At 44.8% G+C, this 26,053-nt stretch overlaps 1 protein-coding gene across 1 annotated transcript in view; it reads left to right on the top strand.

Moving 5' to 3' along the window:
- Nucleotides 1-25,834, top strand: part of NUDT3 (nudix hydrolase 3) — a 578,627-nt gene extending 552,793 nt beyond the window's left edge. Inside the window, exon 5 of the mRNA XM_044076550.1 lies at nucleotides 23,050-25,834. Coding sequence (XP_043932485.1) covers nucleotides 23,050-23,246 — 197 coding nt within the window. The 3' untranslated portion in view covers nucleotides 23,247-25,834. The remainder of the gene's footprint in view (nucleotides 1-23,049) is intronic.
- The last annotated feature ends 219 nt before the right edge of the window (nucleotides 25,835-26,053 follow it).

Below are 26,053 nucleotides of genomic sequence, written 5' to 3'. Positions count from 1 at the left end.
GCTGAGGATTCTATTCCCTCAGCTTCTCCTCCTGAAGACTATTCCTTTGGTGAAACTTTACACACTATGAGGGAACATTTCCACTGGGAAGGTCAGGACTACTCTGACTCGAAGAAAAGGCTCAGAGAGTTTCTTTTACTCCCCCAGCACAGACCACTTGCCATCCCACCAGTGTTAGATATTGTGGATGTTGTTTCCTTAGAATCCAGTTTGAACCCAGACTCTCTACCACCTGCTCCGGCCAAGCCTGACATACTACAGAGTGCCTGATTCTCATAAATTTCTATATAGAAGTCCTGTTGCTGACCCAGAGACAATCTCCCAGGGTCCCAAAGGGGCTAAGGCTTCTATGGCTAAAAATCCTGTACCCTCTGAAAGGGATTCCAGAGCACTAGACAGATGGGGGAAAAAGGTTTACACCTCAGCCACTCTAGCTATGAGGGCACTAAATTGCCAATTTCACATGCTTTAACTGTGAGATTAGAAATTGCTGATACTTAAAGCAAAGAATCACCACTCTTCCTCAACAGTCTGAATTGAAAGAAATGCAGGATCTGTTGCATGCAACTGAACAGGTGGGCAAACACACCTTACAATGTGGGTTTGATTCTCTGGAGGCTTCCTGCAAGAGCAGCTGTCACTGGGTCTGTAGACATGCTTGGTTAAAGGAACAAACTCTGCCTGATCATGTTAAAGCAAAGCTTCTAGATGCTCCCTTACAGCAGGATGTTCTTTTTGGAGTTAAAGCAGAAGTCGTCTTAAAGAAAATGGAGGATAAGGCAAAATCTATGCAGACAGTCAAAGATTTCCTACAGGTACAGCCCCCTCCCTTCAGCAGAAATTGGCCAACAAAAAATTGGTCCTTTCCAGCTACTGACAAACCTCAGAGGGGTAAATACAGACGTCCAAGAGGCAGAGGACAACCACAAGCCCAGTACAAACCTCGACAATGGGGCACTGCAACACAGTAGGGAGGAGAAGACGGGTCCCAACCTACCAGAAGCAAACAATGACTTGCACCTCATCTGGCCAAGCAACACTCTCTTGGCAGCCCCCTTGGGAAGAAAACTCACACTTTTTTCAGACAACTGGCACATTGTCACAAAGGAGGACAAATGGGTCCTAGACATAATTTCACGAGGTACAGATTCCATTTTCACACCTTGCCAATGAAAAGAAGAATGCCAAACCTGCCACAAAATCAATGGGCAGAAGCACAAAAACAAATTACAGCTCTCATGGACATGAGAGCCATTCAACTGGTTACCTACTTGAGAGCAAGGCCAAGGATTTTACTCAAGACTCTTTCTAGTGCCCAGAAAGGACAATGCCTGGAGACCAATTCTGGACCTTTCAATTCTAAACACCTTCTTACAAGTACCCATATTCAAGATGCTAACACTACAGCAGCTTCTTCCCATGTTGGGCAAGAAAGCATGGCTAGTAACGGACCTCAAGGAGGCATACCTGCATGTCCCTATCGGACAAAGTTGCAGAAGATACCTCCGTTTCATTGCAGGTTCAACCCATTACCAATTCTCTGCACTGCCCTTTGGCTTATGTACTGCACCCAGGGTCTTCACAAAATGCCTGGCACCAGTAATTGCATACTGCAGACAGAGGAATTCAAATATACCCATACCTGGACGACTGCCTCATCCAAGCAGAAAGCAAGGACATCCTCTTACAACATCTATCTTTTGTAAAACATCATCTAAGTTGCATAGGGTACACAGTAAACAAAAAGAAATCAAAACTAGTACCCTCACAAAATATGACATTCCTGGGTGCCAGCTTGAAATCAACAGCCCAGAAGGCTTATCTGATGCCAGACAAACAACAAATGACTCAGTATTTCAAAACAATGGCAACAAAGACCCAACTACCTGCAAGAAAAATTCTGCAGGCCTTGAGCTTCATGGCATCTTGCATACTACTAATACCATTTGCAAAGCTGCATATGAGGAAATTACAGTGGTACCTAAAAAGCATATGGTCTCAACACAGCCACAGCTTGGACACAATGATATCTCTCATTCCCTGCCTACAGCAGGAGTTTCTATGGTGGTCACAGGCATGTCACCTCAACAAGGGTCAGCCTTTCACCTTGCCCCCAGCCAGGCCAACTATGACAACAGATGCATCGGACTACGCCTGGGGGGCACACATGGCAGGACTTATGGACTGCAGATCAAAGGAATCTGCACATCAATCAAAAAGAGATGCTAGCTGTACAGAATGCTCTGACAGCCTTCAAGAATCTCTTACAACCAGGACAACTTACAATAAGGACGGACAACACCACAGTAATGTGGTACATAAACAAACAAGGGGGTACACACCCCTACCCTCTATGCAGGCAAGCAATGACCTTGTGGAACACAGCTGTGGCTTACCAAGTTCAGTTACAAGCTCAATTCCTGCCAGGAAAAAGAACACATTGGCAGACTACCTCAGCAGAAACATCATGGATCCCCACGAGTGGAAACTGGATCCACAAGTATTTGCAATGATTACTTAAAAATGGGGCCTTCCAGACATAGACCTGCCTTCCAGACATAGACCTGTTTGCCAGTCCTCAAAACTATCAGCTAACAAAATTTTGTACAAGGACACTGCACCACCAAGCTTGGAAATTGGACGCACTCTCATTCAGTTGGAAAAACCTAACAGTATTATGCCTTCCCTCCATTGCCTCTCCTCACAAAGGTGCTTTTGAAAATCAGAAAGAAGAGACTACGACTGATGCTCATAGCCCCAGACTGGCCACGCCAGCACTGGTACCCACTTTTGAGGAATATATCCCAGGGCCCACCTTGGATTTTACCACAAATTGCCCATTTGCTCACACAGCAAAACAATCAGATTCTTCACAGCCAGCTCAAAACCTTAAATCTGGCTGCATGGCAAATCACCTAAGCATCCAGCCAGCTCCTCTTTCCCAAGCAGTTATGGATGTTATTCTGGAAGCTAGGAGGCCCAGCACCAGGAAGGCCTATTCGGACAAATGGAAAAGGTTTTGTGCCTGGAACCAAGCTAAAGACCAAGACACACTTCAGCCTCACATGCCTCAGATTCTACAGTACTTAACTGAGATGTTGCACAAAGGACTTTTTTTTCTTCCATTAAAATCCATGCATCAGCTGTTTCAGCCCACTACAACACGGATCCACCCTTATTTTCGCATCCACTTCTAAGACCGTTCCTCAGAGGGGCAAAAAACATTAGACCCCCCCCCCCCAGGAGAGCACCTACACCAACATGGGACCTCAATTTTGTTCTGGAAAAACTTAAGTTACCTCTCTTTGAACCAGCTTTCTCTGCAGATCTACAGTTTCTATCATGGAAGACTGCCCTGCTGCTAGCAATAACTTCAGCTAGAAGAGTCTCAGAGCTACAGGCACTAATGGCAGTGGAACCTTTCCTCATTTTCCATCAAGACAGAGTTTCTCTACGAACTAATCCTTCCTTCATGCCTAAGGTGGTTTCCAGTGTGGCTTTAAATCAAAGCATCCACTTACCCACCTTCTTCCCAAGGGGCTTTAAATCAAACCATCCACTTACCCACCTTCTTCCCAAATCCACAGAACAAAGGAGAAAGACTCCTGCATTCCTTGGACATTCACAGGCAACTTCGTTAATACTTGGATAAAACTAAGGTTTTCAGAAAATCTGACCAGCTCTTTGTATCCTATGCTACAGCCTCTCAAGGGAAGGCTATATCAAAACAAACCATTTCCAAATGGATAGGACATTGCATTCGGTTTTGCTAATACCAATCATGGAAAACCAGTTCCTGCTACCATTAGGGCCCACTCTACCAGGGCAACAGCTACATCTACAGCCTTCCTCAGGGGAGTTCCAACCAAGGAGATTTTGGAAGCTGCAACTTGGAGTTCAGTACACACCTTTACCAAGCACTATCACTTACCTCTTTACTCTGACTAGAGCTGGCTTTGCCACTGCAGTTCTGCAGGGCCTTCTAGCCTCCAATAACCCTCTGATTCCTCCACCCATCCTTAGCTTTGGGATTCAACCCAAGTGTGATGACTGCAGCAGGGTAACACGATTAACATAGTACAGTTTTGTACCTACCATAAATGTAGATGTTCGAGTGTACACCCTGCTGCAGTCCAGGTTACCCTTCCTCCATCCCCTCTGAACTAACTGGCTAAAATCTCTACAATACCTTCCTGATGTATTCGCTTATAGCTGGAGGGATTGTGTTTTTGCACAGTTTACTCAATTTGGTACTAATTACTGACCACCTTTTTGGGGGCACCTGACATCTGGGGCAAGAATAACTGAAGAAAATGGCGTCGGTTGCAGTATATATACCCCTGGCGCATTGACATCAGGGAAGAGGCGACAACAACCGACGCTGGACCAAGACTTTGGAATTCCGGCCGACTGCGGGACCGCCTGACAGGATAACCCAAGTGTGATGACTGCAGCAGGGTGTACACTCAAACATCTACATTTATGGTAGGTACAAAACTGTACTTTTCCCAACATTCCACCCAGTCAGAGGAATGCAGCAGCACAAGAAATTCAAAAGCTGCTAGACAAGAGTCATTCAAGAGGTTCCGCCAGACCAAATAGGATTCAGAACTTACTCTCTCTTTTTGTACTGCTCAAAAAGACAGAGGACCTCAGACCAATTTTGGACCTGTGCAAATTGAATCAGTATGTGAAAAAGTAAAAGTTCCCAATGGTCACAGTACAGTCCATTCTGCCATTTCTTCGCAAGGATGATTGGATGTGCTCTGCAGATCTTCAGGATGTGTACTGTCATATCAGAATAGACATACACTCCTGAAGACGTTTACTCTCTCTTGGCTGGGGAGCCAGTCGCTACCAATTGAAAGCCCTACCCTTTGAACTCACCGCAGTCCCCATGGTGTTTACCAAATGTATGGCAGTGGTTGCAGCTCACTTGAGATTCAGGGGATTCCAAGTGTTTCCATATCTGGACAACTGGCTCCTCACCACTCCCTCCATGGATCGCCTTCAACAATCCAGGAACTATTTGCTCCAGATTTGCCATTCACTGGGAATAACAGTAAATTATGCAAAATCAAAGCCGTCACCAGTACAGAGACCGAAGTTTATTGGTGCACATCTGAATATACCACCACAAATTGCGTCCCTACCAGTTCATCGTATAGAGACACTGAGATCTCGGGTTCATTACTCAAGCATTGTGGTCTGTGGCAGCATCAATACTCCTACTACTTTTGCCATGTTTTAATGTGTGTGTTTCAGTGGATTCTAGCTGTTTAATGGTCTGTTCTTTGACTACCCCATCTTTTCCAGTTAAGCTTACTCTGATTTGCAAATCTCACATCCAGTGGTGGATCCAGTCTGACATTTGTCTAGATCAACCTTTGTTTTACCACCCCCAATGGCAACAGTGACTACATATGTCTCCCAATGGGGATGGGGCATTTCTTGGGAAGAATGGTCCAAGGCATGTGACCCCCCCTCCCCTGGAGACTGATTTGCATATCTATGTACTGGAGATAGGGGCAGTCCTATTAGCATTGCAGGCATTCCAGGATGCGCTTCCTCTTGGGATTATTGCGATTCAGACTGGCGTGTGTGGTACATCAACAAACAAGGAGGAACCCAATCTTACCCTCTTGGCAGAGAGGCCATGAGAGTTTGGCAATGGGCCATATCCTCAAACCACATTTTAGTTGCACTGCACATTCCAGGGGAAATGAACGTGTTAGTGGACAAATTAAAGCAGGTCCATTCTGATATCTCACAAGTGGTGTCTCAAACAATGTGTGTTGGAAGAGATTTTCCATAGTTGGGGCCAACCTTGCTGCTACCTTTTATTCCCTCCATAACAAGTGCAGCAAGTATTTCGCCCTGATCCTCCTCTGGGAGTCGCAGAGATGCGGTAGTCCATGTTTGGCCATCTAGTCGCCTTTATGCGTATCCTCACTTCCTTGATTCTCAAATTTCTACAGAAAGCAACCCGGTTGAAGAGCTCTGTCATCCTCATTGGCCCCTAATGGCCTCGACAGGTATGGTTAACCCATCCTTTGGTCTCATATTCTTTATCCTCCTTGAATACTGGAACTAATTCCATATCTGCTGTTATACACCTCAGAGATGAGCCATCCCAATATCCAGACCCTCAAACTGACCACATAGTGTCTCCACTTCCAGTAGCTGTCGGACAGCCCAGGCTTTCTTCCCCAGTATGTGCCGTTATGTGATACTGTGAAAAAGATTCTGTTAAGAAAATTTACAAGAGCAAGTGGAAAAGATTCTCCCTTTGGGCATTGGGAAATAATATTGATCCTTTTTCTGCTCCGGTTTCTGCTGTCCTTGAATTTTTGTCTGTTTTTAATTTGGTAGCCATTTACAATTTTCATACAGGAGACCTGAAATTATTTGGCTTCTTCCAAGTTATGTAAAGTATTTCTGAAAGGTGTTTTCTCCTTAGACCACCAGTCAAGGATCCTTCTCCCTGGGATCTGACTGTCACGCTGCAAGGTCCAACTCAAAAACCCTTTGAACATTCATCAAAAAATGACCTCATTTCTCTTTCATGGAAAATGTTGTCTTAGTAGCTACTACTTCTGCAAGAAGGATTTTTGAACTCTAGGCTCTTTCATCAAATGCCCTACATTATTTTCCATAAAGATAGTTACTTTATAAAACACTATTTGTTTTTTTACCTAAAGAAGCTTCTGAATCAAACATTAACTGGTCTTTCCAAATTATTCAAATAAAGGAGAGTACATACTACACCTTCTAGATGTGCACAGACAATTACGCTTCTGTCTACACAAGACTAAACAAACTAGAAAATTAGATCAGCTATTTGTTTCTTTCTCACCAAAAACATTATCCAGTTTGTAAAGTTACTAGAGTTAAATGGATCGCAGATTTCATTTCTTGGATCTATTCTCAACAAGGCATTCCCCTACCTAAAGGTCACTCAGCCAGATCCATGGCTATTCATCAGCTTTTTGGTCACCTCTATTAATGGTATTTGTGGAGGAAGCCACATGGTCTAATGCACATACCTTTGATGTCCTTCTATTTTCATGTTGCAGTATTCTTACTGTGGGATCCACCGCCTCAGGCGGACCAAATGTCTGTGCCTATACAAAAGCTTAAATCTGGTTGCTGGTGCTGCATGGGACGTCACATGTAGGACCATAAACCCAGGACCTTAAATGTGTCATTTACACACACAGACTCAGAACTATTCTACCACAGTCAGCGTCATATTGCATCGCTCTTCTCCTTCAAGACACCTAAAGCTAAGTACCCTGTTGGGGTATTCTTTTTTTTATGAATTGCTTGACCTTGGTTTGCTGCTTTGTTCTTGGCCGATGTCCGCTAAGAAGTGTAAATGCAGACATCAAATTCTGCATAAGGATGCCCATGACTGTTGCATATTCTGTTTAGGCCGGGAACATGATCATACCCTCCTGTGCCATCTGCCAGTCTTTTGTGCCTAAAACACTTAGAAGCCATCTGGTTGCCCTCAATTTATATTTGGAAAATCAGTGACTTAAAAAGTTAGCGTTAAGGATAGATCCGGAGTCTGCCCCCCAGGTGGAACCACCGAGAAAAAAGGCCAAGGTTTCACTGCCTACTACCTCTGCCCCTCTGTCAGATGCCCTGCCAACTGCCAATATAGGGGTTGAGGGATGTCCACTAGAGCCGTCTACTTCGGTGTCTCCCCTCAAGGAAGCCGCTTCCATAGTACCAGCTGGCACATCCACGGAGGTTACTCAGACGTCAGTTATTACCGAAGTCGGGGGGAGGAACGAGGCTCCACCGGATTCCCTTCTGGAATTCAAGAATCCGAGTCTCCTTCCTTAGATCAGGCCCTGGAATCTAGGCCTACTGTCTCTCCCAAGGCTACTCCTTTTAAAAGAAGACAAAAGACCAAGCATTTATCAACCTGTCCTGAGGGACTACCGGACTGGCAATCTTTTACACAGTCTTTGATGCAAGCCTTCATGGCCCTTAGGCCCTCAGCCTCCTCAGCTCCCACTATTCCAGTGCTTAGCCCATGATCTGCTTCTGCTACTTCAGTCCTTCCTTCCATTTCTCAGGAGGAAGAGGCCTTTTCCTCTGAGTCTATTACATGTTGTGTCTTTAGGCTTTTCCCGGTTAGGGGTCGCCACAGCGGAACTCCAGTCCGCTGATGAGTGGTAGTTGATTTTTACGTGCCGAGTTACCAGCCTTGACTCTCAACCTTCAACGAAGGTACACCCATTCACGCATGTCTCCACGCAGAAGACGCTGTAGTTGAGAATCGAACCGGACAGCATCTTACTGTGAGGCAACACTACAGCGGCATGCTCATCCCAAATAGCATCCCCCCCTGGAATACTATTCCCCGGATGAGGATTCCATAGAGGGGACTCCTCTCCAGAGGACATTACATTTGGGAAGACCATTACAAAAATGAAGGAATATTTTGGGATACTGCCCAAATGACAAACTCAAAAAAAGGTATTTTGAGCTGCTGCTGCAGGTTGAATTACCCTCCCCATCATCCATCCCCCAGTGATCCCTGCATACTTAGATGCATTTGCATCAGTCTCAAAAAAACGGACTCTCACTCACTTGTCCAGAGAGACCTGATCCTTTCTACAAGGTGCCTAATCACAAATTTCTAGCACCCCCCCCCCCCAATTGGCGGACCCTGCTGCAATAGCTGTGGCCCCAGACAGTCTAGGTTGACTACATCCTAGTCACATCTACCTTCAGACAAGGATAGCAAGATTATGGACAGACTGGGCAAGAAGCTTTATACTTCCACCCTGGCCTTTAGGGCAATTAATTACCAAACCCATATGGTTAAATATGCCTTGGATTTTGTAGCCCAAGCTACAACTCCCCTCTCCTCTTTGCCTGATTCTCTTTAGACAGAAGTAGCATCAAATTTGTCCTTGGCATCCCAGGTTGCCAGGCCCTCTATTAGATGCAGCAGTGGCCTCTGCTAGATCTGTTGCATCTGCATCTGTTTCACAGATATTCATGGCTTAGGCTCCACCTATTACCTGAAGACTTTAAATCCAAAGTCCTTGATGCCCTGCTAGATCAGAACTTTCGTAAACAGTCTGCAGAGCTGTTTAAGAACCTACAAGAGAAGAGCAAAGAACTCCAAGATATTAAACTACTGGTCTGATATTAAACTACTGGTCTCTCCAGTACCAAAATTCTATAGACATTACCCTGCTAAGACCTCCTGTGTCAGAAGAGCCCCCTGCTCTACCACCCCAAAGGGACTAGTAAGCAATCCTCTTCTAGGGCTGCCTCATCTCCGCCTACCCACAGACTGACCTTTCAGGACAGAAACAATACCAACAGTGAGACTGCCTCGCCCTTTTATCCTGCCACTCACCATCTGGCCCTTTGGAAAGAAATCACCCCAAACCGCTGGATTCTGGCAATAGTGGAAAAAGGGTATTTCCTATCTTGGCAAGAAAGGCCCATACACCACAGGGCATCCCCTTCCGACCCAAGAATCAACTTCATCTAATTCCTCCCATTATCCGGGACCTCTTGGCTCGGGGAACTGTAGAACCTGTCCCACCAGGCCAAGAAGGAAAAGGTTTCTACTCCAGGCTATTCCTAATACCAAAAAAGGATGGCCCATGGAGGCCAATCCTGGAGTTATATTTTCTAAACCTCTTCCTGAAAGTCCCTTCCTTCACAATGCTATCCCTCCAAACCGTACTTCCACTATTGCCACCCAAAGCGTTCATGGCCACTTTGGACCTGAAGGAGGCTTACCTCCGCATCCCCATACATCTAAACCACAAGCAGTACTTATGTTTTGCTGGGCCCTGTTCTCATTTTCAATTTACTGCCTTGCCCTTTGGTTTATCCACTGCACCAAGGGTATTCACCAAATCGTACTCCCACAATAGCCTACTGGAGGACCAAGGGTATTCAAATCTACACCTACCTGGACTATATTCTTATTCTTGCAGAAAAGACACCCTCAGAAACTATCTGCAGTTCTCCATGTCCCTGTTACAAGGGTTTGGGGTTCACACTCAACCTCAACAAATCATCTCTTTCCCCAGAGCAGGACAAAGCCTTCTTCGGATGCAGGATTCGGACAGACCTTATGAGGGCCTTCCTTCCTCAGGACAAAGTGGCTTCCCTGATTAACCACTTCCAGAATCTTCTCCAGGTCGACTGTCAGCCAAGACAGTTCATGCGACTTCTGGGCCTTATGGCATCCACAATACCTATGCTACCACTAGCCAGGATACACATGAGGAAGCTACTGTGGTATCTAAAGAATGTATGGTCCCAACGCAGCCACCCCCTAGACTTCCAAGTACCCTTCTTACCCTGCCAAAAAACAGAACTAAAGTAGTGAGTTCAACAGATGCAATTTATCCAGGCTTGCCACTATTACCCTGCACATAGCTCAGCATATGCCCACATATGCCCCAGATCTGGGCTGGGGGGATACCATGAAGGGCCTCAAGGTGCAAGCACTCTGGCAGGCACCCCTCCTGAAAAACATCAGTGTACGTGAAATGACTGCAATTTATTTACCCTGAGGGCCTTTGTCCCCCTCCTACAACCAGGTACCCTGAAGATCTTCACAGACAATACCACTGTTATGTGGTATATCAACAAATGGGGAGGGGGGCAGGTTCTTGGCTCCTGTGCAGGCTGACAGTGCAGGTTTGGGAATTAGCCTCATGGAACAACTTATCTCTGCAGGCAGCCTATATCTCATCCCATAACAGCCACCAAGCGGATGCTGTCAACAGATCATTCTCTCCATCACGATTGGATGTTGCACAGAGAAGTTTTTCTAGACATTGTCCACCTGTGGGTCACAACACAAATAGATTTGCCTCCCCCCGGAACAGGCAACTGAGAACATTTTGTACCAAGGACCACTCCCCACTAGCTTGGAGAGTGGACGTCTACACCATCTCATGGAAGGGATGGTTTCTGTATGCCTTTCCTCTCATTCAGAAGGTCCTCCTGAAAATCAGGAGGGACATGCCAGAAATCTTGTTGGTAACTCCCTATTGGCCATGGCAGCATTGATTCCCCCTACTACTATCCCTCGCCAAGGGCAATCACCACAAAGTGAACCTACTCACAACATAAGGGAACTGTCATCCATCCACACCTGGAGATGCTGTACCTAACACTCTGGGTGATAAACTTTTAGTACCCTTCAGGCATTGCTATGAGGACGTGCTTTCTATCCTGCAGGAGGCCAAGAAACATAACACAAGGAGAGCCTGCATTTCAGAATGGGAAAGATTCTCCAAATGGCATCTCCAAAGACATAGGGACCCTTTTCAAGCAGATGTTCCTCTAGTCTTGGCCTATGTGTGTGAGCTCATCAAGGCAGGCCTTTCATATTCTTCAGTGAAAGTACACTTCTCTGCTATCTCTGCCTGCTTTACCTATGGACCCTCCTTTATTCTCCAAGTTAGATGTTAAATTGTTCTTAAGAGGTCTTGCATATTAGACCACTGAGGAAGCCTACTCCACCGTCTTGTGACCTTAATTATGTCCTAGAAAAGCTTACACTGGGCCCATTTGAGTCAGCTGGTTCTGCATCCCTGTAGATGTGCACATGGAAAACAGTCTTGCTGATGGCCCTTACCTCAGCAAGAAAGGGTATCAGAGTTCCAGGCACTCATGGCATTACCCACTATCTTCCACAAAGACAGAGTGACCCTGTGCACCAACCCCCTCCTTCATGCCCAAAGTGATCAACGAACTATCATTAAATCAGTCCATTCACTTACCCACCTTCTTCCCCCTCCTAAAAATCACAGTGAGAGAATACTACATTCCTTGGGTGCTCACAGGCAGTTAAGGTTTTACTTGGACAAAACTAAGACCATTAGAAAATCAAATCAACCTTTTATATCCTTTCATCCCAGAGCCCTGGGCAAGGCAGTTTCCAAACTCTGCTTCTGCTACTCCTACCATGGAAAGAACTTGCATCAGGGGGTCAGGGCACACTCCACTAGGGCAGTTGCCTCCTCCAGAGCCACCTTTAAGGACCTAGACACAGCTTCTATCCTTAAGGCAGCCACCTGGTGGTCTATACATACCTTGTTCAAACATTACAAATTGGACCATATTGCCAGAGCAGATTTCACAAGGGCAAATCCTGCAGGGATTTCTGGAATCTGCTACTTGTCCCTCCACCTTTCCTCTTTCCTAAGCTGTTGTATTCTCCCACAGTAAGAGTACTGCAACGTAAGAATAGAAGGACATAGAATAGTTGTGTAAAATCTTACCATAACCTTAGGATGTCCTTCTCTTCCATGTTGCCGTATTCCTTCCCTCCCTGCTTGACCCCCTGTATTACTCTCAACCTGTCTGTGGGGCATCATAGAGCCTCTGCCTACACTGTGGTCATGCTGGCCAGTCAGTTGCATTTCACCAGTCTGGAGGACATCATTTGGCATTACCTAGGCTGCTGTCGACTGTGCAGTCAGATGTTCTTAGTGTTTCACTGTTGCAGTCATCTCACTTGTGTTATCTGCCTGCAAGGGTAGCCCTCAGTCAGCCCGAATACCAGAGTCTTGGGATTTCTGCGTCGGATGCTGTTGCCTCTTCCATGATGTCAGGTCGTCAGGGGTATAAAACAGGCAGCCAATGCCATTACCCCACTCTTTCTTGCCGAGAAGGAGCCCGAAGCAGTTGGCAAGTGCCGGTGGGCCGCTACCTGAAATTTTAGTTTCTCGAGTTTCAAACCTGAAGTCTTCTAAATCCAAGTACCCCGTTGGGGATCCTTTTTTTCTTGCTCTAACCGATGTCAGAAAAAGTTAACAATTGTCTTGCCTGTGGAAAGCAAATACCTCACAGAGATTTTCATTCTTAGTGTGTCACCTGTTTAGGCCCAGATCATGACGTCCCTCGCTGTCTGTTTTGTGCCTTGTTTAATGCCCAAACCTTTAGTCATCAGGCTATCTTTGTCGCTAAATTCTTTTGCTCTCGTTCTCCGTATTCCAAAATGGTTTCGATAAGCTATCCGACTACCGATCTTCTGAAAAAACGTAAAGATAGACAGAGGTAGACTGCATAGGTCCAAAACTGCCGACAACGCTTCCGTTAAGCTAGTTGCCAGTCCGCCGGTACTCAGTGAGGTGCCTTTGCAGCCCCCGATGCCCGCTTCTACAGATTCGCAGATCTCTGCTGAGACCCATTTGGAGTCCGGTATGCCATGAGATGCTTCTTCGACTATGGAACCTGTGGATGTCTCTACCTTGGTTGGGTCTGGAGCCACTGTGCAGGCACCAACTTCTGAGGGTCTATTCCAACCTACCGATATTCGAATTAAACCAACAACTTCGTTTTTAGCTAAAGCTACAAGTTTCTCAGGCCCAGAGTGCGCACTATGGCTAGAAAACCAATGACCAAAGCACATGCTCGAGCTCCCATGCCACAGAAACAAATGCTTAGAATGGCTGAAGACCTTATTACCCTAGTTAGGGGAAGCCAGCCTTCCCCTGCTGAGAGACAAAGAATTGAGTTTCATTCTGATTCTACAGACCAAGGAGTCTGATGACTCTGACTCTTCTGATTACCAGGACATATCCTTGTCAACCTATGAGGATTCAGATGCAGAGGAATCCATTCCCTCTGCCTCCCCTCCAGAGGATTCTTCTTTTAGGTTCATAGGTTCATAGGTTTATACTAGGCTATCTGCCCAAGGGCATTTATAAGCCTAGCCCATAGTTTTTTGTGGCTTACGCCACCCCTTAGTTTGGAGAAACTATGCCCATTATTTAGCTGTGCCTCTGTCGAGCAGTGACACTGAGGTAACCCCTGGGGTGTATCTGCGATCTCCCATCCATTGGTCAAGATTCCTCTTGAACAAGGCCAGCGAGGTGCTCTGCCTCACATAAACCGGGATTTTGTTCCACAGCATAGGGAGTCTTTGAGTGATGAATCTATCCTTCCAGCACGTCCTATTAATAACCGTGTCGAGGTTTAAGTCACCCGCCCTTGTGGCTTTGAGGGATCTAGATTTTTTGAGATGAAGCATATTCATCAAATCTGGGTTTGACATGGCCTTGTATGTCAGGCATAGGTCACCTCTGAGCAAGCGGTACGCAAATGAATATAACTGGAGTTCTTTCAGTCGTGCAGCATAAGACAGATTTTTGAGACCCTTTATCCTTTTGGTGAGGAACTTTTGTGGCCTCTCCAGCTGCTGCAAGTGTCAGGTCAGATACATTCCGAATGGGGCATTGTACTCGATCATTGGTCTGATGAGTGATGAGTATAGGGAGACTATGACTTCCCTTGATCTAGATGTGAATCCCTTCATGATAAGGTGGGCAATGCAGAAGGTCTTCCTAACTACTTTAGCAATATGAGTGTCGAATGAAAGGCTACTGTCAACCTGGGTTCCCAGGTCCCTAATAACTTCTTCTGTGTTCAGGGGATTGCCACCTATATGGTAGCTAGGGGTAATCTTATTTTTCCCGAAGGGTATGACTATGCATTTCTTGGCATTTAACTTGAGGCCATGGCTCTGGCACCAGTTATCCGTTTCTGAGAGACCCTTCTGAGGGATGTCTGTGTCGGATGTGTTCTCAACTACGGCGCCCAGTTTGCAGTCATCTGCGAACTTTGTCAGCCATAACCCTCCTGTGTTTGCTTGTACTTCAGAAAAGTAGATGCCAAACAAGAGTGGGCCCAGGACTGAGCCCTGTGGGACACCACTTGTGACAGGCTTAGAGTCTGACATGGCGCCAGCAACTCTGACCCTGTGGGTTCTGTCACTCAGCCAGTTTGCAACCCATCTTGTAATGTATGGGTTTACATTTAAGTTGATGAGTTTTTCAATGATACCCGAGTGGGGTATTGTATCGAAAGCCTTCGCCAGGTCTAGGTAGGCTGTATGGACTGCCTTTCCCTCGTCAATGGCCTTGGTGACTGTTTGAAAAAGTCAACCAAGTTTAAAAGGCATGATCTGCCTTTGACAAAGCCAAACTGGGTTGGATCCAAAGTCTGCAAATTCCCTATGTCTTTATTTATGAGATCCATTATGATCCTTTCCATGGCTTTGCAGATCAGGCTCGTCAAGCTAATGGGACGGTAATTTCCAGGGTCGGTGGAGGCACCGCCTTTGTGGAGTGGGACCACAGTCGCTGTGCGCCACTCCTGGAGTGCGTATCCGGAGGTGAGACTAAGATTAAACAGCTGTCCTAACTGTGGGTTTAATTCCTCGTTGAGTTCATGGAGCACACAGCCGGGGACACAATCAGGTCCCATGGATGCTGTGTTCTTTGCCTTGGAGAGAGCAGTTCTCACCTGAGCGTTGGAGATGTTTGGGGGGCTACAATCATTTGGTATAGATATCTCTTCTTTAGGCGGGGAGGGTGGGGAGAAGTTTGCACTGAACCTGTCAGCCAGTATGTTGGCAATGTCTGTAGGATCAGTAATCTTCACATCATTTTCAACTAATTCTGAACATATCTGGGAGTTTCCTCCTAGGTTTCTGACATAGCTAAAGAATGCTTTATGGTTGTCTTTAGAGTCCTTAGCTATTTTTTCTCAAAATTAGCTTTGGATGATTTTATGAGAGCTCTTAGCTTTTTACTTATAGTGATCAGCGGTGTCTTACCTTTTAAGGATTTTGCTCTATCTTGTAGTAGCTTTCTCCTTTTATTGTAGAATTTGTTTATGGCTGGGGTCCACCAGACTGGACGCTTGCCTTTGGTACAAAGAGTCTTTGTTTTGCTTGGGATTGCCTGATCCATGCAGCCCTGCAGGTGCTGGTAGAAGGCATTTGTAAGTGATTCAGCGGTTTGAGTAATGTTAATCGCCGGCTCAGGGGCCTTAAAGGAGACCACACTAGTCTTTAGAAGTGTGAAGTCGGCTTTCGAGAAGTTCTTTACTGTGGTCTTTTTCATTTCGGGTGGGGGCGGGATGAGGACCTCCAGCGAGATTAGTTTGTGATCAGATCTCACCAGTGAGGGGTATACTTCTGGCGTTGAACATTGTGCTCCCATGTTCGTGATGATGAGATCAAGTATGTTCTCTCCTCTTGTGGGGATGGTGACTAGTTCCATGGCATTTGAGTTTATGAATTCCAGGAACTTTTGGGCTAGAGTGTTTGGGCTTGAGTAGTGTTCCCAGTCTATATTAGGGTAGTTGAAGTCACCTAGTATGATGGTGTTCGGAGATGCATTTATCCCCTCCAGTGTTTTCAGGAAGGCCATGTGAGGTTCCTGAGTTTGCGAGGGTGGCCTGTAACATGCTACAATTTGCAGAGCAGTCTTGCCTATGGTTAATTGCACCTGAATGGTTTCCGATGCATTGTGCGATGCCACCAATCTTGAGGTGTGGGTGTCCTTGATGAATATGGATACCCCTCCTCCTTTCTTGGTATTGTCCGGGTTTTGTGGCCGGAACGCATGATATGAGGTAAAACCTGATAGTGCTGGGGTGCTCTCAGGAGCCTTGAACCAGGTTTCTGTCACAGCACAGACATCGATGTTCTCCATACTGAGAAGGGCCTCGAGTGCGTGCATCTTGAGGTTGAGACTTCTGGCATTGAGCAGCATTACCCTTAGTTTTTTTTTTTTTTCTTTGTTTTGTTCTAGGGTGGTAGAACTCTGAGTGTAGAACTCTCACAAGTTTCTCAATTTGAATCTTACTGCGGATCCAGAGACCATTTCCTAGGGACCTTAAAGGTATTGAGGCTACTACAGCCAAAAACCCTACCCCTTCCTCTGGAGGGGAGGCGGGGGGAATGGATTCCTCTGCATCTGAATCCTCATAGGTTGACAAGGATATGTCATGGAATCCAGTCTTACTCCAGACACTTTGCCACCAGCCCCTAGAAAACCTGACAGGTACTACAGAGTATCTGATTCTCACAAGTTTCTCAGTGGTGAAACCTTGCATACTTTGAGAGAGCATTTCCGCTGGGAATGCCAGGACTACCCTCAGTCCAAAAAGAGACTCTGAGAATTTTTAGAGTTGCCTCAGCACAGGCCTCTAGCTATACCCCGTGTCCTGGATGTTGTAGATGTCTTCATGGAATCCAGTCTTACTCCAGACACTTTGCCACCAGCCCCTGGAAAACCTGACAGGTACTACAGAGTATCTGATTCTCACAAGTTTCTCAATTTGAATCTTACTGCGGATCCAGAGACCATTTCCTAGGGACCTTAAAGGTATTGAGGCTACTACAGCCAAAAACCCTACCCCTTCAGACAGGGATTCCAGAGCTTTAGACAGATGGGGTAAGAAGGGTGTACATCTCCAACACTTGCCATCAGGGCATTGAATTGCCAGTTTCACATGTTGAAGTACCAGCAACATATTATGGAGCTAAACAAACAAAAAATGGTGTTACTTCCTGATTGTGCAGAAAATAAAGATTTACAAGAGTTAATGGATTCTGCAAACCAAGTTAGTAAGCATACTTGGCAGTGTGGCTTTGATGCCCTAGAAGCATCTTGCAGGGCTGCAGTCACTGGGTCTGTACTGAGAAGGCATGCTTGGCTGAAGGAACAAACCTTGCCAGATCATGTCAAATCAAAATTACTAGACGCTCCTTTAAATAAGGACTGTTTGGCACCAAAGCAGAAGAGGTTCTTAAAAAGATGGAAGAAAAAGCTAAATCTATGCAAACTGTTAAAGAATTCTTACAAGTGCAGCCACCCAGATTCAGTAGGCATTGTCCTTCTAAATACTGGTCCTTTCCAGCCCCTTCCAGGCCTTCTCAGTCCAAATCCCAGGGAAACAGACCACCCAGACTACAGTCTCAGGGTATGCAGAGATCTAAACAATGGAATGTTCCCACCTCAAAAACAGGGAGTGGTAAACCACCTCCTTATGGAAAAAGTTCACAATGACTTTTCAGTTGTCATTCCCAGCCCTACGTAATTATTTGCTCCCCTAGGAGGAAAACTTGCCCTTCATGCAAAATACTGTATGTCCATTGCTCAGGACCAATGGGTCCTAAACATTGCATCCCAAGGGTACAGATTCTACTTCCATTCACTGCCACCCCCAAGCTGGTTTCCAGACCTTCCTCCAAACCAGTGGGCAGAGGCTCAAATGCAAGTAGTTTCCCTGCTCAATATTAGGGCTATTCAACCTGTTCCAGTAGAACAAAGGGGGTAGGGTTTCTACTCCAGACTGTTCCTGGTGCCCAGAAAAGAGGGCTCTTGGCACCCAATCCTGGATCTATCAATTCTGAACACCTTTCTGGTGGTCCCAGAATTCAAAATGCTTACCCTGCAACAGCTTCTCCCTATGCTAGCCAAGGATGCCTGGTTAGTCACCCTAGACTTAAAAGAAGCTTACCTGCAAATCCCCATAAGGGAGTCCTGCAGGAAATATCTACGCTTCAGGGCAGGCTCTATGCACCATAAATTGTCTGCGCTTCCCTTTGGCTTATCTACTGTGCCCAGTGTATTCACAAAGTGCCTGGCTCCAGCCATTGCTTTACTGCAGGCAGAAAAATATCCAAATTTTCCCATACTTGGATGATAGCCTGATTCAGGCGAACAGTCAAGAATTGCTACTATAGCACCTGACATTTGTAAAAAGACTCCTAACTTCATTGGGGTACACCATCAACGAAAAGAAGTCACAACTGGTGCCCAGTCAAAAAATTGTATTCTTGGGAGCAAGCTTGAACACAACTTCCCAGATGGCATTTCTCACTCCAGAAAAACAGGTCTATTTGACCAACTACTTCAAACAAATAGCCACCTAAACCCAGCTATCTGTAAGGAAAATACTGCAAGCCGTATGGTTCATGGTCTCATGCATTCTGCTAATTCCATATGCAAGACTGCATACAAGGAAACCTAAATGGTACTTCAAAAGTCTTTGGTGCCAACATTCTCAGGACCTGGAAACAGTCATTCCTATCATACCTTGTCTAAGGGCAGAGTTCCTTTGGTGGGCAGAAGCATGCAACCACAAGGGACAGCCTTTCATTCAACCCTTTGCTGCCCAAACCCTGACAAACAGATGCATCAGACTATGCATGGGGGAGCTCACATGGCAGGCAAATGCGTTCAGGGCAAGTGGAGCCCAGGACAAATTCTCCTGCACATCAATCAAAAAGATGCTAGCTGTACAGAATGCTCTGACAGCCTTCAAATATCTAATCCTTTCAGGACAGCTGCTGATAAAAACAGACAACACCAAAGTTATGTGGTACCTAAGCGGGGGGGGGGGGGGGGGGGGCATTCTTGCCCATTCTGCGGGTTAGCCATGATTCTGTGGAACACAACATTGAGCAACCAAGTGCATCTACAAGCTCAATTCTTGCCAGGCAAACAAAATTCACTGGCAGACGACTTAAGCAGAAATCTCCTCTACCCACATGAGTGGAAATTGGAGCCCAACACCTTCAACCTACTAATCCAGCAGCAGTGGGGGACACCGGGGGTGGACCGCTTTGCCACCCCCGAGAACCACCAGTTGAGCAAATTCTGCACCAGGAACCCTCACAGCAGGGCCTTGGAAGGTGGATGCCCTATCCTTCAAATGGAAAAAACTCTCAATTTATGCCTTCCCCCTCTGCCCTGCCTCTCAAAAGTACTACTCAAGATCAAACAGGACAGGCCAAGGGCAATTCTTATTGCCCCAGACTGGCCATGCCAGCACTGGTACCCACTCTTATGCAGTCTTGACAACAGTGCCACCCTGGCACCTTCACCAGACACTTTCCCTGTTGTCTCAGCAGGAGGGACAGATTTTGCATCCACAGTTGCAAACCCTAAACCTTGCAGCCTGGCTTATCCTCTGAGTACACCACCAGCAATCTTCAGAAAATAGAAGCTGGACGTCATTCTTGAGGCCAGAAGGCCTAATACTAGGAAATCCTATGCTGAAAAGTGGAAAAGTGATTGTTCTTTGAGTCATTCTCAAGGAAAGGACACATTAGTGCCCTCCTTACCTCAAATCCTGGATTACCTAGAAAGCGACTCCACAGAGGCCTATCCTTCCCCTAAGTTAAGATTCATGCCTCTGCCATCTGAGCTCATTATAATACTGAGACACTTCTGTTTTCTCACCCTCTCATCAAACAGTTCCTGAGAGGGGCTGACAAGTTAAGGCGACTAGGAGAGCACCCTCCCTTGCCTGGGACCTTAACTTTGTACTGGAAAAGCTCACGCCTCCCCCCTTTTGAACCTGCTGCTTCAGCAGAGTTAAAATTCCTCTCTTGTAAAACAGCCTTGCTTTTAGCCATAACTTCAGCAAGACGAGTGTCTGAGTTACAGGCACTAATGGCTGTGGGAACCCTTCATTATTTTCCACGCTGACCGCTTTTCCCTCAAGACTAACCCTTCCTTTATGCCTAAGGTGGTGTCCAGTGTGGCTTTAAGCCAATCCATCCGTTTACCAACCTTCTTCCCTAATCCTTAGAATAAAGCAGAAAGGATCCTGCACTCCATGGATGTGCACAGACAGCTCAGGTTCTACCTTTACAGGACTTAAACCTTTCAGAAAATCTGACCAGATGCTAGTCAGCTTTGCTACAGGGGCAGAGGGCAAGGCCATTTCAAAGCAAACCATTTCCAAATGGGTAGCACACTGCATCCATTTCTGCTACAAGCACCATGGGAAACCCACCCCACAGAGGATAGGAATACATTCCACTAGGGCTACTTCCAACTCTACAGCATTTCTCAGGGGAGTCCCTACCAGGGACATTCTGGAAGCTGCAACCTGGAGTTCTGTACACACTTTCACCAAGCATTACCATTTACCTATTTTTTCTAAATCCAGAGCTGGATTTGCTACAGCAGTCTTGTAAGGCCTGCCTCCACCCTTCCTCAGCTTTGGGAATCAACCAAAGTGTGATGACTACAGCAGTGAAACATGAAGAACATAGTACAGTTGGGTGCACTTACCATAAATGTAGATGTTTGAGTGTATTCGCTGTTGCAGTCCTGGTTTCCCTCCCTCCAGCCCCCTGGTTTTCTTTATCCTTCTACCTATCCTCTCTATGGCCATTTTTAATGGCAGTGGTATTTACTTTTTACTGGTCGTGTTCCACACCATGTACTAGCTTCCTATTTGGGAGGATCCTGACATTTGGGGCAAGAAAAACTGATGTAATTGTGTCGGCTGCCTGTTTTATACCCCTGACGACCTGATGTCATGGAAGAGGCGACAGCATCTGACGCAGAAATCCCAAAACTCTAGTATTCAGGCTGACTGAGGGCTACCTGCAGGCAGATAACCCAAGTGTGATGACTGCAACAATGAATACACTGTTAACATCTACATTTATGGTAAGTCTGCACTGTACTTTCCGAGGTATGTGTGTGCATTCGGCACATTTAAGGTCCCTGGTTTATGGCCATGTGTGTGACGTCTCATGCACCAACAGCAACCAGGTTTAAGCTTTTGTATAGGAGCCGACGTTTGGGCCACCTGAGGTGGAGGATCCCACAGTAAGCAAACTTCATGGAAGAGAACGTTTATGGTTATGAAAAGATTTTACATGACTATTTACTCATTGCAAATTGGACCTGTTATCCAGAAGTAGAGATGTCTTTGGCTCAGCGGTACTGTGGAATATCCTTCCATGAGGGCCACGCAAGATCAGCGTAGTCCCATTTGTTGAGGAAAAATTAAAAGGACAACATTCAATTTAAGTTATGTACTCACCTTAATTAGGCATCTGTGGTTGTCCATTCCTCAACTTCCCTCCCATCCATTCCCGGTCCTTAAATCTTCTGGAGGAACCAGTTTTATTTTCTGGAACTTCTAGTTTGAGTTTGAGCCCTGTTCTTTCAGCTTATCCCTTCTTTGCCTATTTATAGGGACTTGATGGCAACAAGCTCAGTCTGAGGTATTGAAGATGGACAAGTGCGTTATGGGTAGAGGGAGGAGCTTGCGAGATGTTTGAGTCTGATCCGAGGATTGTATCTAAACCCATTTGTTAATGAAAAATGAAAATGGACAACACAGATGCCTAGTTATGGCGAGAACGACTTTTAATTTTTATCTACTGATTATATTGTTCTGTACCCTGTACTGTCTTCAGAAGATCCTTGTACAGTAAGTACTTATTACCCACCTGATACACCACCCATTCCCCAGTCCCTGCCAAGAAACCTGTCGTGTCCAACTTGCAGATGGCTGTTGTAATGTCAGCCAACGGTATGATTGTTTTCCTTGTCATAGTGTGCTTGCTCATTTTCATAGTGTCAGAACTGGGTGGTGTGTGGCTAGACAGTACCTCCTAGTTATGGCACATTGGTCATGTTGTGTGCTGGTGGGTGACGAGCATGTCCCAGGTCACAGAAGCTAGACATTCAGGAATTGGTGATTAGTGCAAGACCGGCTCCTACAAAGAGGAAATCTCAACCATGCCAGAAGACAAGGTATATACTGAATGCTTGTGTTTTCCTATGCTAAAAGAAATCTCTCTAAAACTGACTATACAGAAGTGACTTGGTTTTCTTATTGCTGTCCTGCTGACTGAAAACTGAGGATAAGTTAGTTATGCTGTGCATTCTGTCACTCTGGATGTAGTGTGCAAGGGTAGTGTCCATTGGACATCATCTTAGTATGATCGGTCTTATTTTGAAAGTAGATTTTGCTCTGCTTTTGAGGGTAGTTAGAGTGGAGGTCCATCCAGTTTTTGCTGCTTCCTTTATTTGAGAAGTACTTGAGTGAATTACCTACTTCCTCTTTCATTGATGATCCACTTGTAATGCTGTTGACTTGGAAGAAAAAAGTAGTCATTTAAGAAATTATGAAAAATGATATGCTGAATGCCCCTTTTTTGGTAGGCTGAAGACACCCTGCTTAACATTATTGAATAACAGCTGTAGGTGGGCAATAGTGAGACATTTCCTTGTCAACAGCCTTTTTAAATAGAGGAAGGCATTTTGAAGTCAGTTTAAGATGGCGCAAATTTGCATTTATCCTCAGTGGACAGTTTATTTGCAGGTCTAGTAACTCATATTTGAAGCATGTTTATATTTTATCTAAATTATACAGCTTGTATTGATGAAAACACTTGTGGAATTTGTATTTATTGTTCATGCTTCTTTCTAGGGAGGAAAAGACATTGGTTTAGAATAGATGATGCCATCAAAGTGCTGCAGTGTCATAAACCAGTACAAGCCTCATACTTCGAGACGCTTCGGCAAGGCTGCTTGGCAAACAATGGGACCCCTGTGGTGGCCACGCTATCAGAGGATAAGCCTCCAACGTATGTTTCCAGCCAGAGCTCAGTGTCCGATATCAGATGACTGACAAGATGCCATCAACAATTCTTGGAGAGGGGGAAAAAACAGCTAGTTTTTGTCTTTCCCAAAATCTGCCTTGAGCCCCAGTGAAAAGGCGTGTGGACTGGAACATAAAGAACTAAGAGTGTTGACTCACTCAGAAGAACGTTGCAGTTTAGTGCGATTTGCTGGTTATATACCTTGTAAATGTATACATTTTTCTTGCATGAAGTATTTCCTCAGCCCCAGCCCATCAACTTGGCCATTCCTCACATGTAGTAACATGGGGTACACTGTATAGTGTAATACCAGGTGTATATATGCATACCTGATCAAAGTCATTACTACTTTTTTTGTCGAAAGGACATGTCTCTTTTGTTAACAGTATTCAAACAACTAATACTTGTTTTTGATTCCCCTTGGCATGATGCCCTGGCTGTGAAATCTGGTCAGAGTTTATGGATAGAATTTTATAATTTTCTTTTGACTTCTTAGTGTGCCCAGAATGTGAGATCTGCTCGGAGCTTGTCTGTATTTTTTAATTCATTTTTTTAGTGGACAGGCATGATCAGGAGTGGTGTATGCTTACGGTATAATATTGCATCATGCCAGAAAATTGTGGCGGGGCAGGCTTAGTTGACTTTTTTAACACTGACATTGCATTTCAAAATGCTGCATTTTACAGTGCAGTATATAGCCTGTATTTAGTATGTAATTTATAGAGGAGGAGAGCGAAGCCACAGCAGTCTGCTGTTATTTAGAGAGCCGATGTCTTGTAAAGTACGACATTCAGAATATTTTCACATGTGATAGTTATAATGGACTTCAGTGTATGTTTGTTGTCTTAGTTGTTTTAATATTTACTGCAGCAAGCACTTTCTCTGTTTTGTCAGAAATGTGATAGGCTTCCCTTGCATAACATGTGACATTTTTTCTATTGCCACTTTGTCAGACTTTGATTTTTGTACTAGAAGTAACTGCTTCTAAAGTTAGAAATCCCAGTGTAAGTTATTTTTCTCTGATAGGCCATGTGGACATGCTGACTAGAAATGCATCACGTTTTATGCTGTAAAAAAAATTATGAAGTGGAAGAAGCCCTAATACAACTCCAATCTCAAGGTCATGGCACTTTTTTTCCCTTTAAAGTAAGGCTTGTTCTGGAAAAGTTTAAAAACACCGCCCCTCCAGTATTCTTTTTGTTTGAGCAGTGAAGGCAGGAAACTGATGGGTTGTTTTATTTTCTTGTCATATTGTTTCCTCTGACAAGTAAAGGTAAAGCCAGGGCAGAGTTGCTGCTTAGAAGCAAAAAATTTATTTCAAGAGTTCTTGCAGGTGAAATTCCCATTTATTGAAAATGTTCATGTTTGACTTTCAGTGATCATGTGTAGTCTATACCGGGAGCTACTTTGTACATATACCTCACTTTTTTTTCATTGTCAGCAGTTCAGCCATTTAAAAAGTCAAAACAGTTTTATTCCTTTCTACCCCCTTTAGATGTGCTCTTACTTTGTGTAGTTAGTTGTATTTTTTTAACAACTGTTAGGAGGATTTATTTATTTTTTTATTTTTGTAGTAGAGGGTAGAGAATGTGATGGGGTGACACTCATGACATGGGGAAGGGTGTTTCTTTTCCAGAAGTGTTAGTTGGTTTCTGACTGTGTCATATTTGCTAAATCACTTTTAATGGCATATTGACCGTTATTACTTGGTCCAAGTGGCTCTTTGTGCAAAGTGTATTGGTACCATTTTGCTCTGGGAGATGGGAAGAACAAACTTTGGCACTACCAATTGCATGGTACAGTTTGTGAGCACTTGTTAGTATGAACTGCCATATTTCTTTACACAAGCCTCTTCCAAACATTCACTCCGTATAATGCGTACTCCATAAACAGGTTTACGTTGTCTTATGTTTTTCTGTGTTCTGATCATTGTCAGCTGTGCAGTTTTAGGCATGGGTACTGCTACAGTTGTGTACACCAGCTTAAAAGAACAGTATTCTTCTCAAGGCTTTTGAAGTGCAGTTCTATTTGCAGAGTCATGTATTTTAAAATAATTCTATGAAGCACTCTTAAAGATTTACTTTTGCCTCCCCATAGGTAAAGAGATGAATGTTAGAAACTATAGAGCCAGTAATAGGGTGATCTATCTGAATAAGGCGCATCATTAACTTGCTACTTTCCCTGTTTTCAGCCAGTAGTAAGGTCTGTATGATTAAGAAAATGTTGTTGAGAATTTGCCTTGTAGAAGTGGTTTTGGAGCTTTTGAACTTGATATTTTAAAGGGTGTTGATTTCTGCATTTAGCTGTTTGAGTTTGTGTGTATTTAAAGGAGTATTCACTTTACACGCAAGTCTTTTAGGACATGGAATCCCTGTCTTTCTCCTGAATCACCTTAAGTTTATTAACAAAAAAGTATTATGACAAAGTAGTCTCCAGTCATGTACGTTTGAATAATGAAGGGTATCATGTGTGGTATGTTTTGGTTATGGCAAAACCAATAAACAGGTAAGCTCTAGAGATGTCCTAACCCTCTGGTTAAGTCTTTTTGTACTGAAAAGTAATAAAATAAATGAAACTGTTGTAAACTATAATTAAAACACAGGTGCCGATTCATTTTTGCCAGTGATTTACTGTGCTTCCATTTCACTGTGGATACAGAGACAAAAAAAGTCTAGTGCAGTCAGCAGTAAACACACTCGTCTTTGTTTCTGAAGCTGCAGTAATCTTTAACCCATCTGTATTCAAGCACTTTCATTTGATGCTTTTAATGTAGCTGTTGGATTGGACAGCTAGACCATGCTATTTTAAAAGAAACAAAAGTGGCACTTTTGA

Source organism: Protopterus annectens, chromosome 7.part0 (genome assembly GCF_019279795.1).
Source record: "Protopterus annectens isolate FY-2018-M chromosome 7.part0, PAN1.0, whole genome shotgun sequence".
Taxonomy (NCBI): Eukaryota; Metazoa; Chordata; order Ceratodontiformes; family Protopteridae; genus Protopterus; species Protopterus annectens.
The sequence above is the reverse complement of the archived record's forward strand: the minus strand, read 5'-3'. Positions and strand labels throughout refer to the sequence as shown.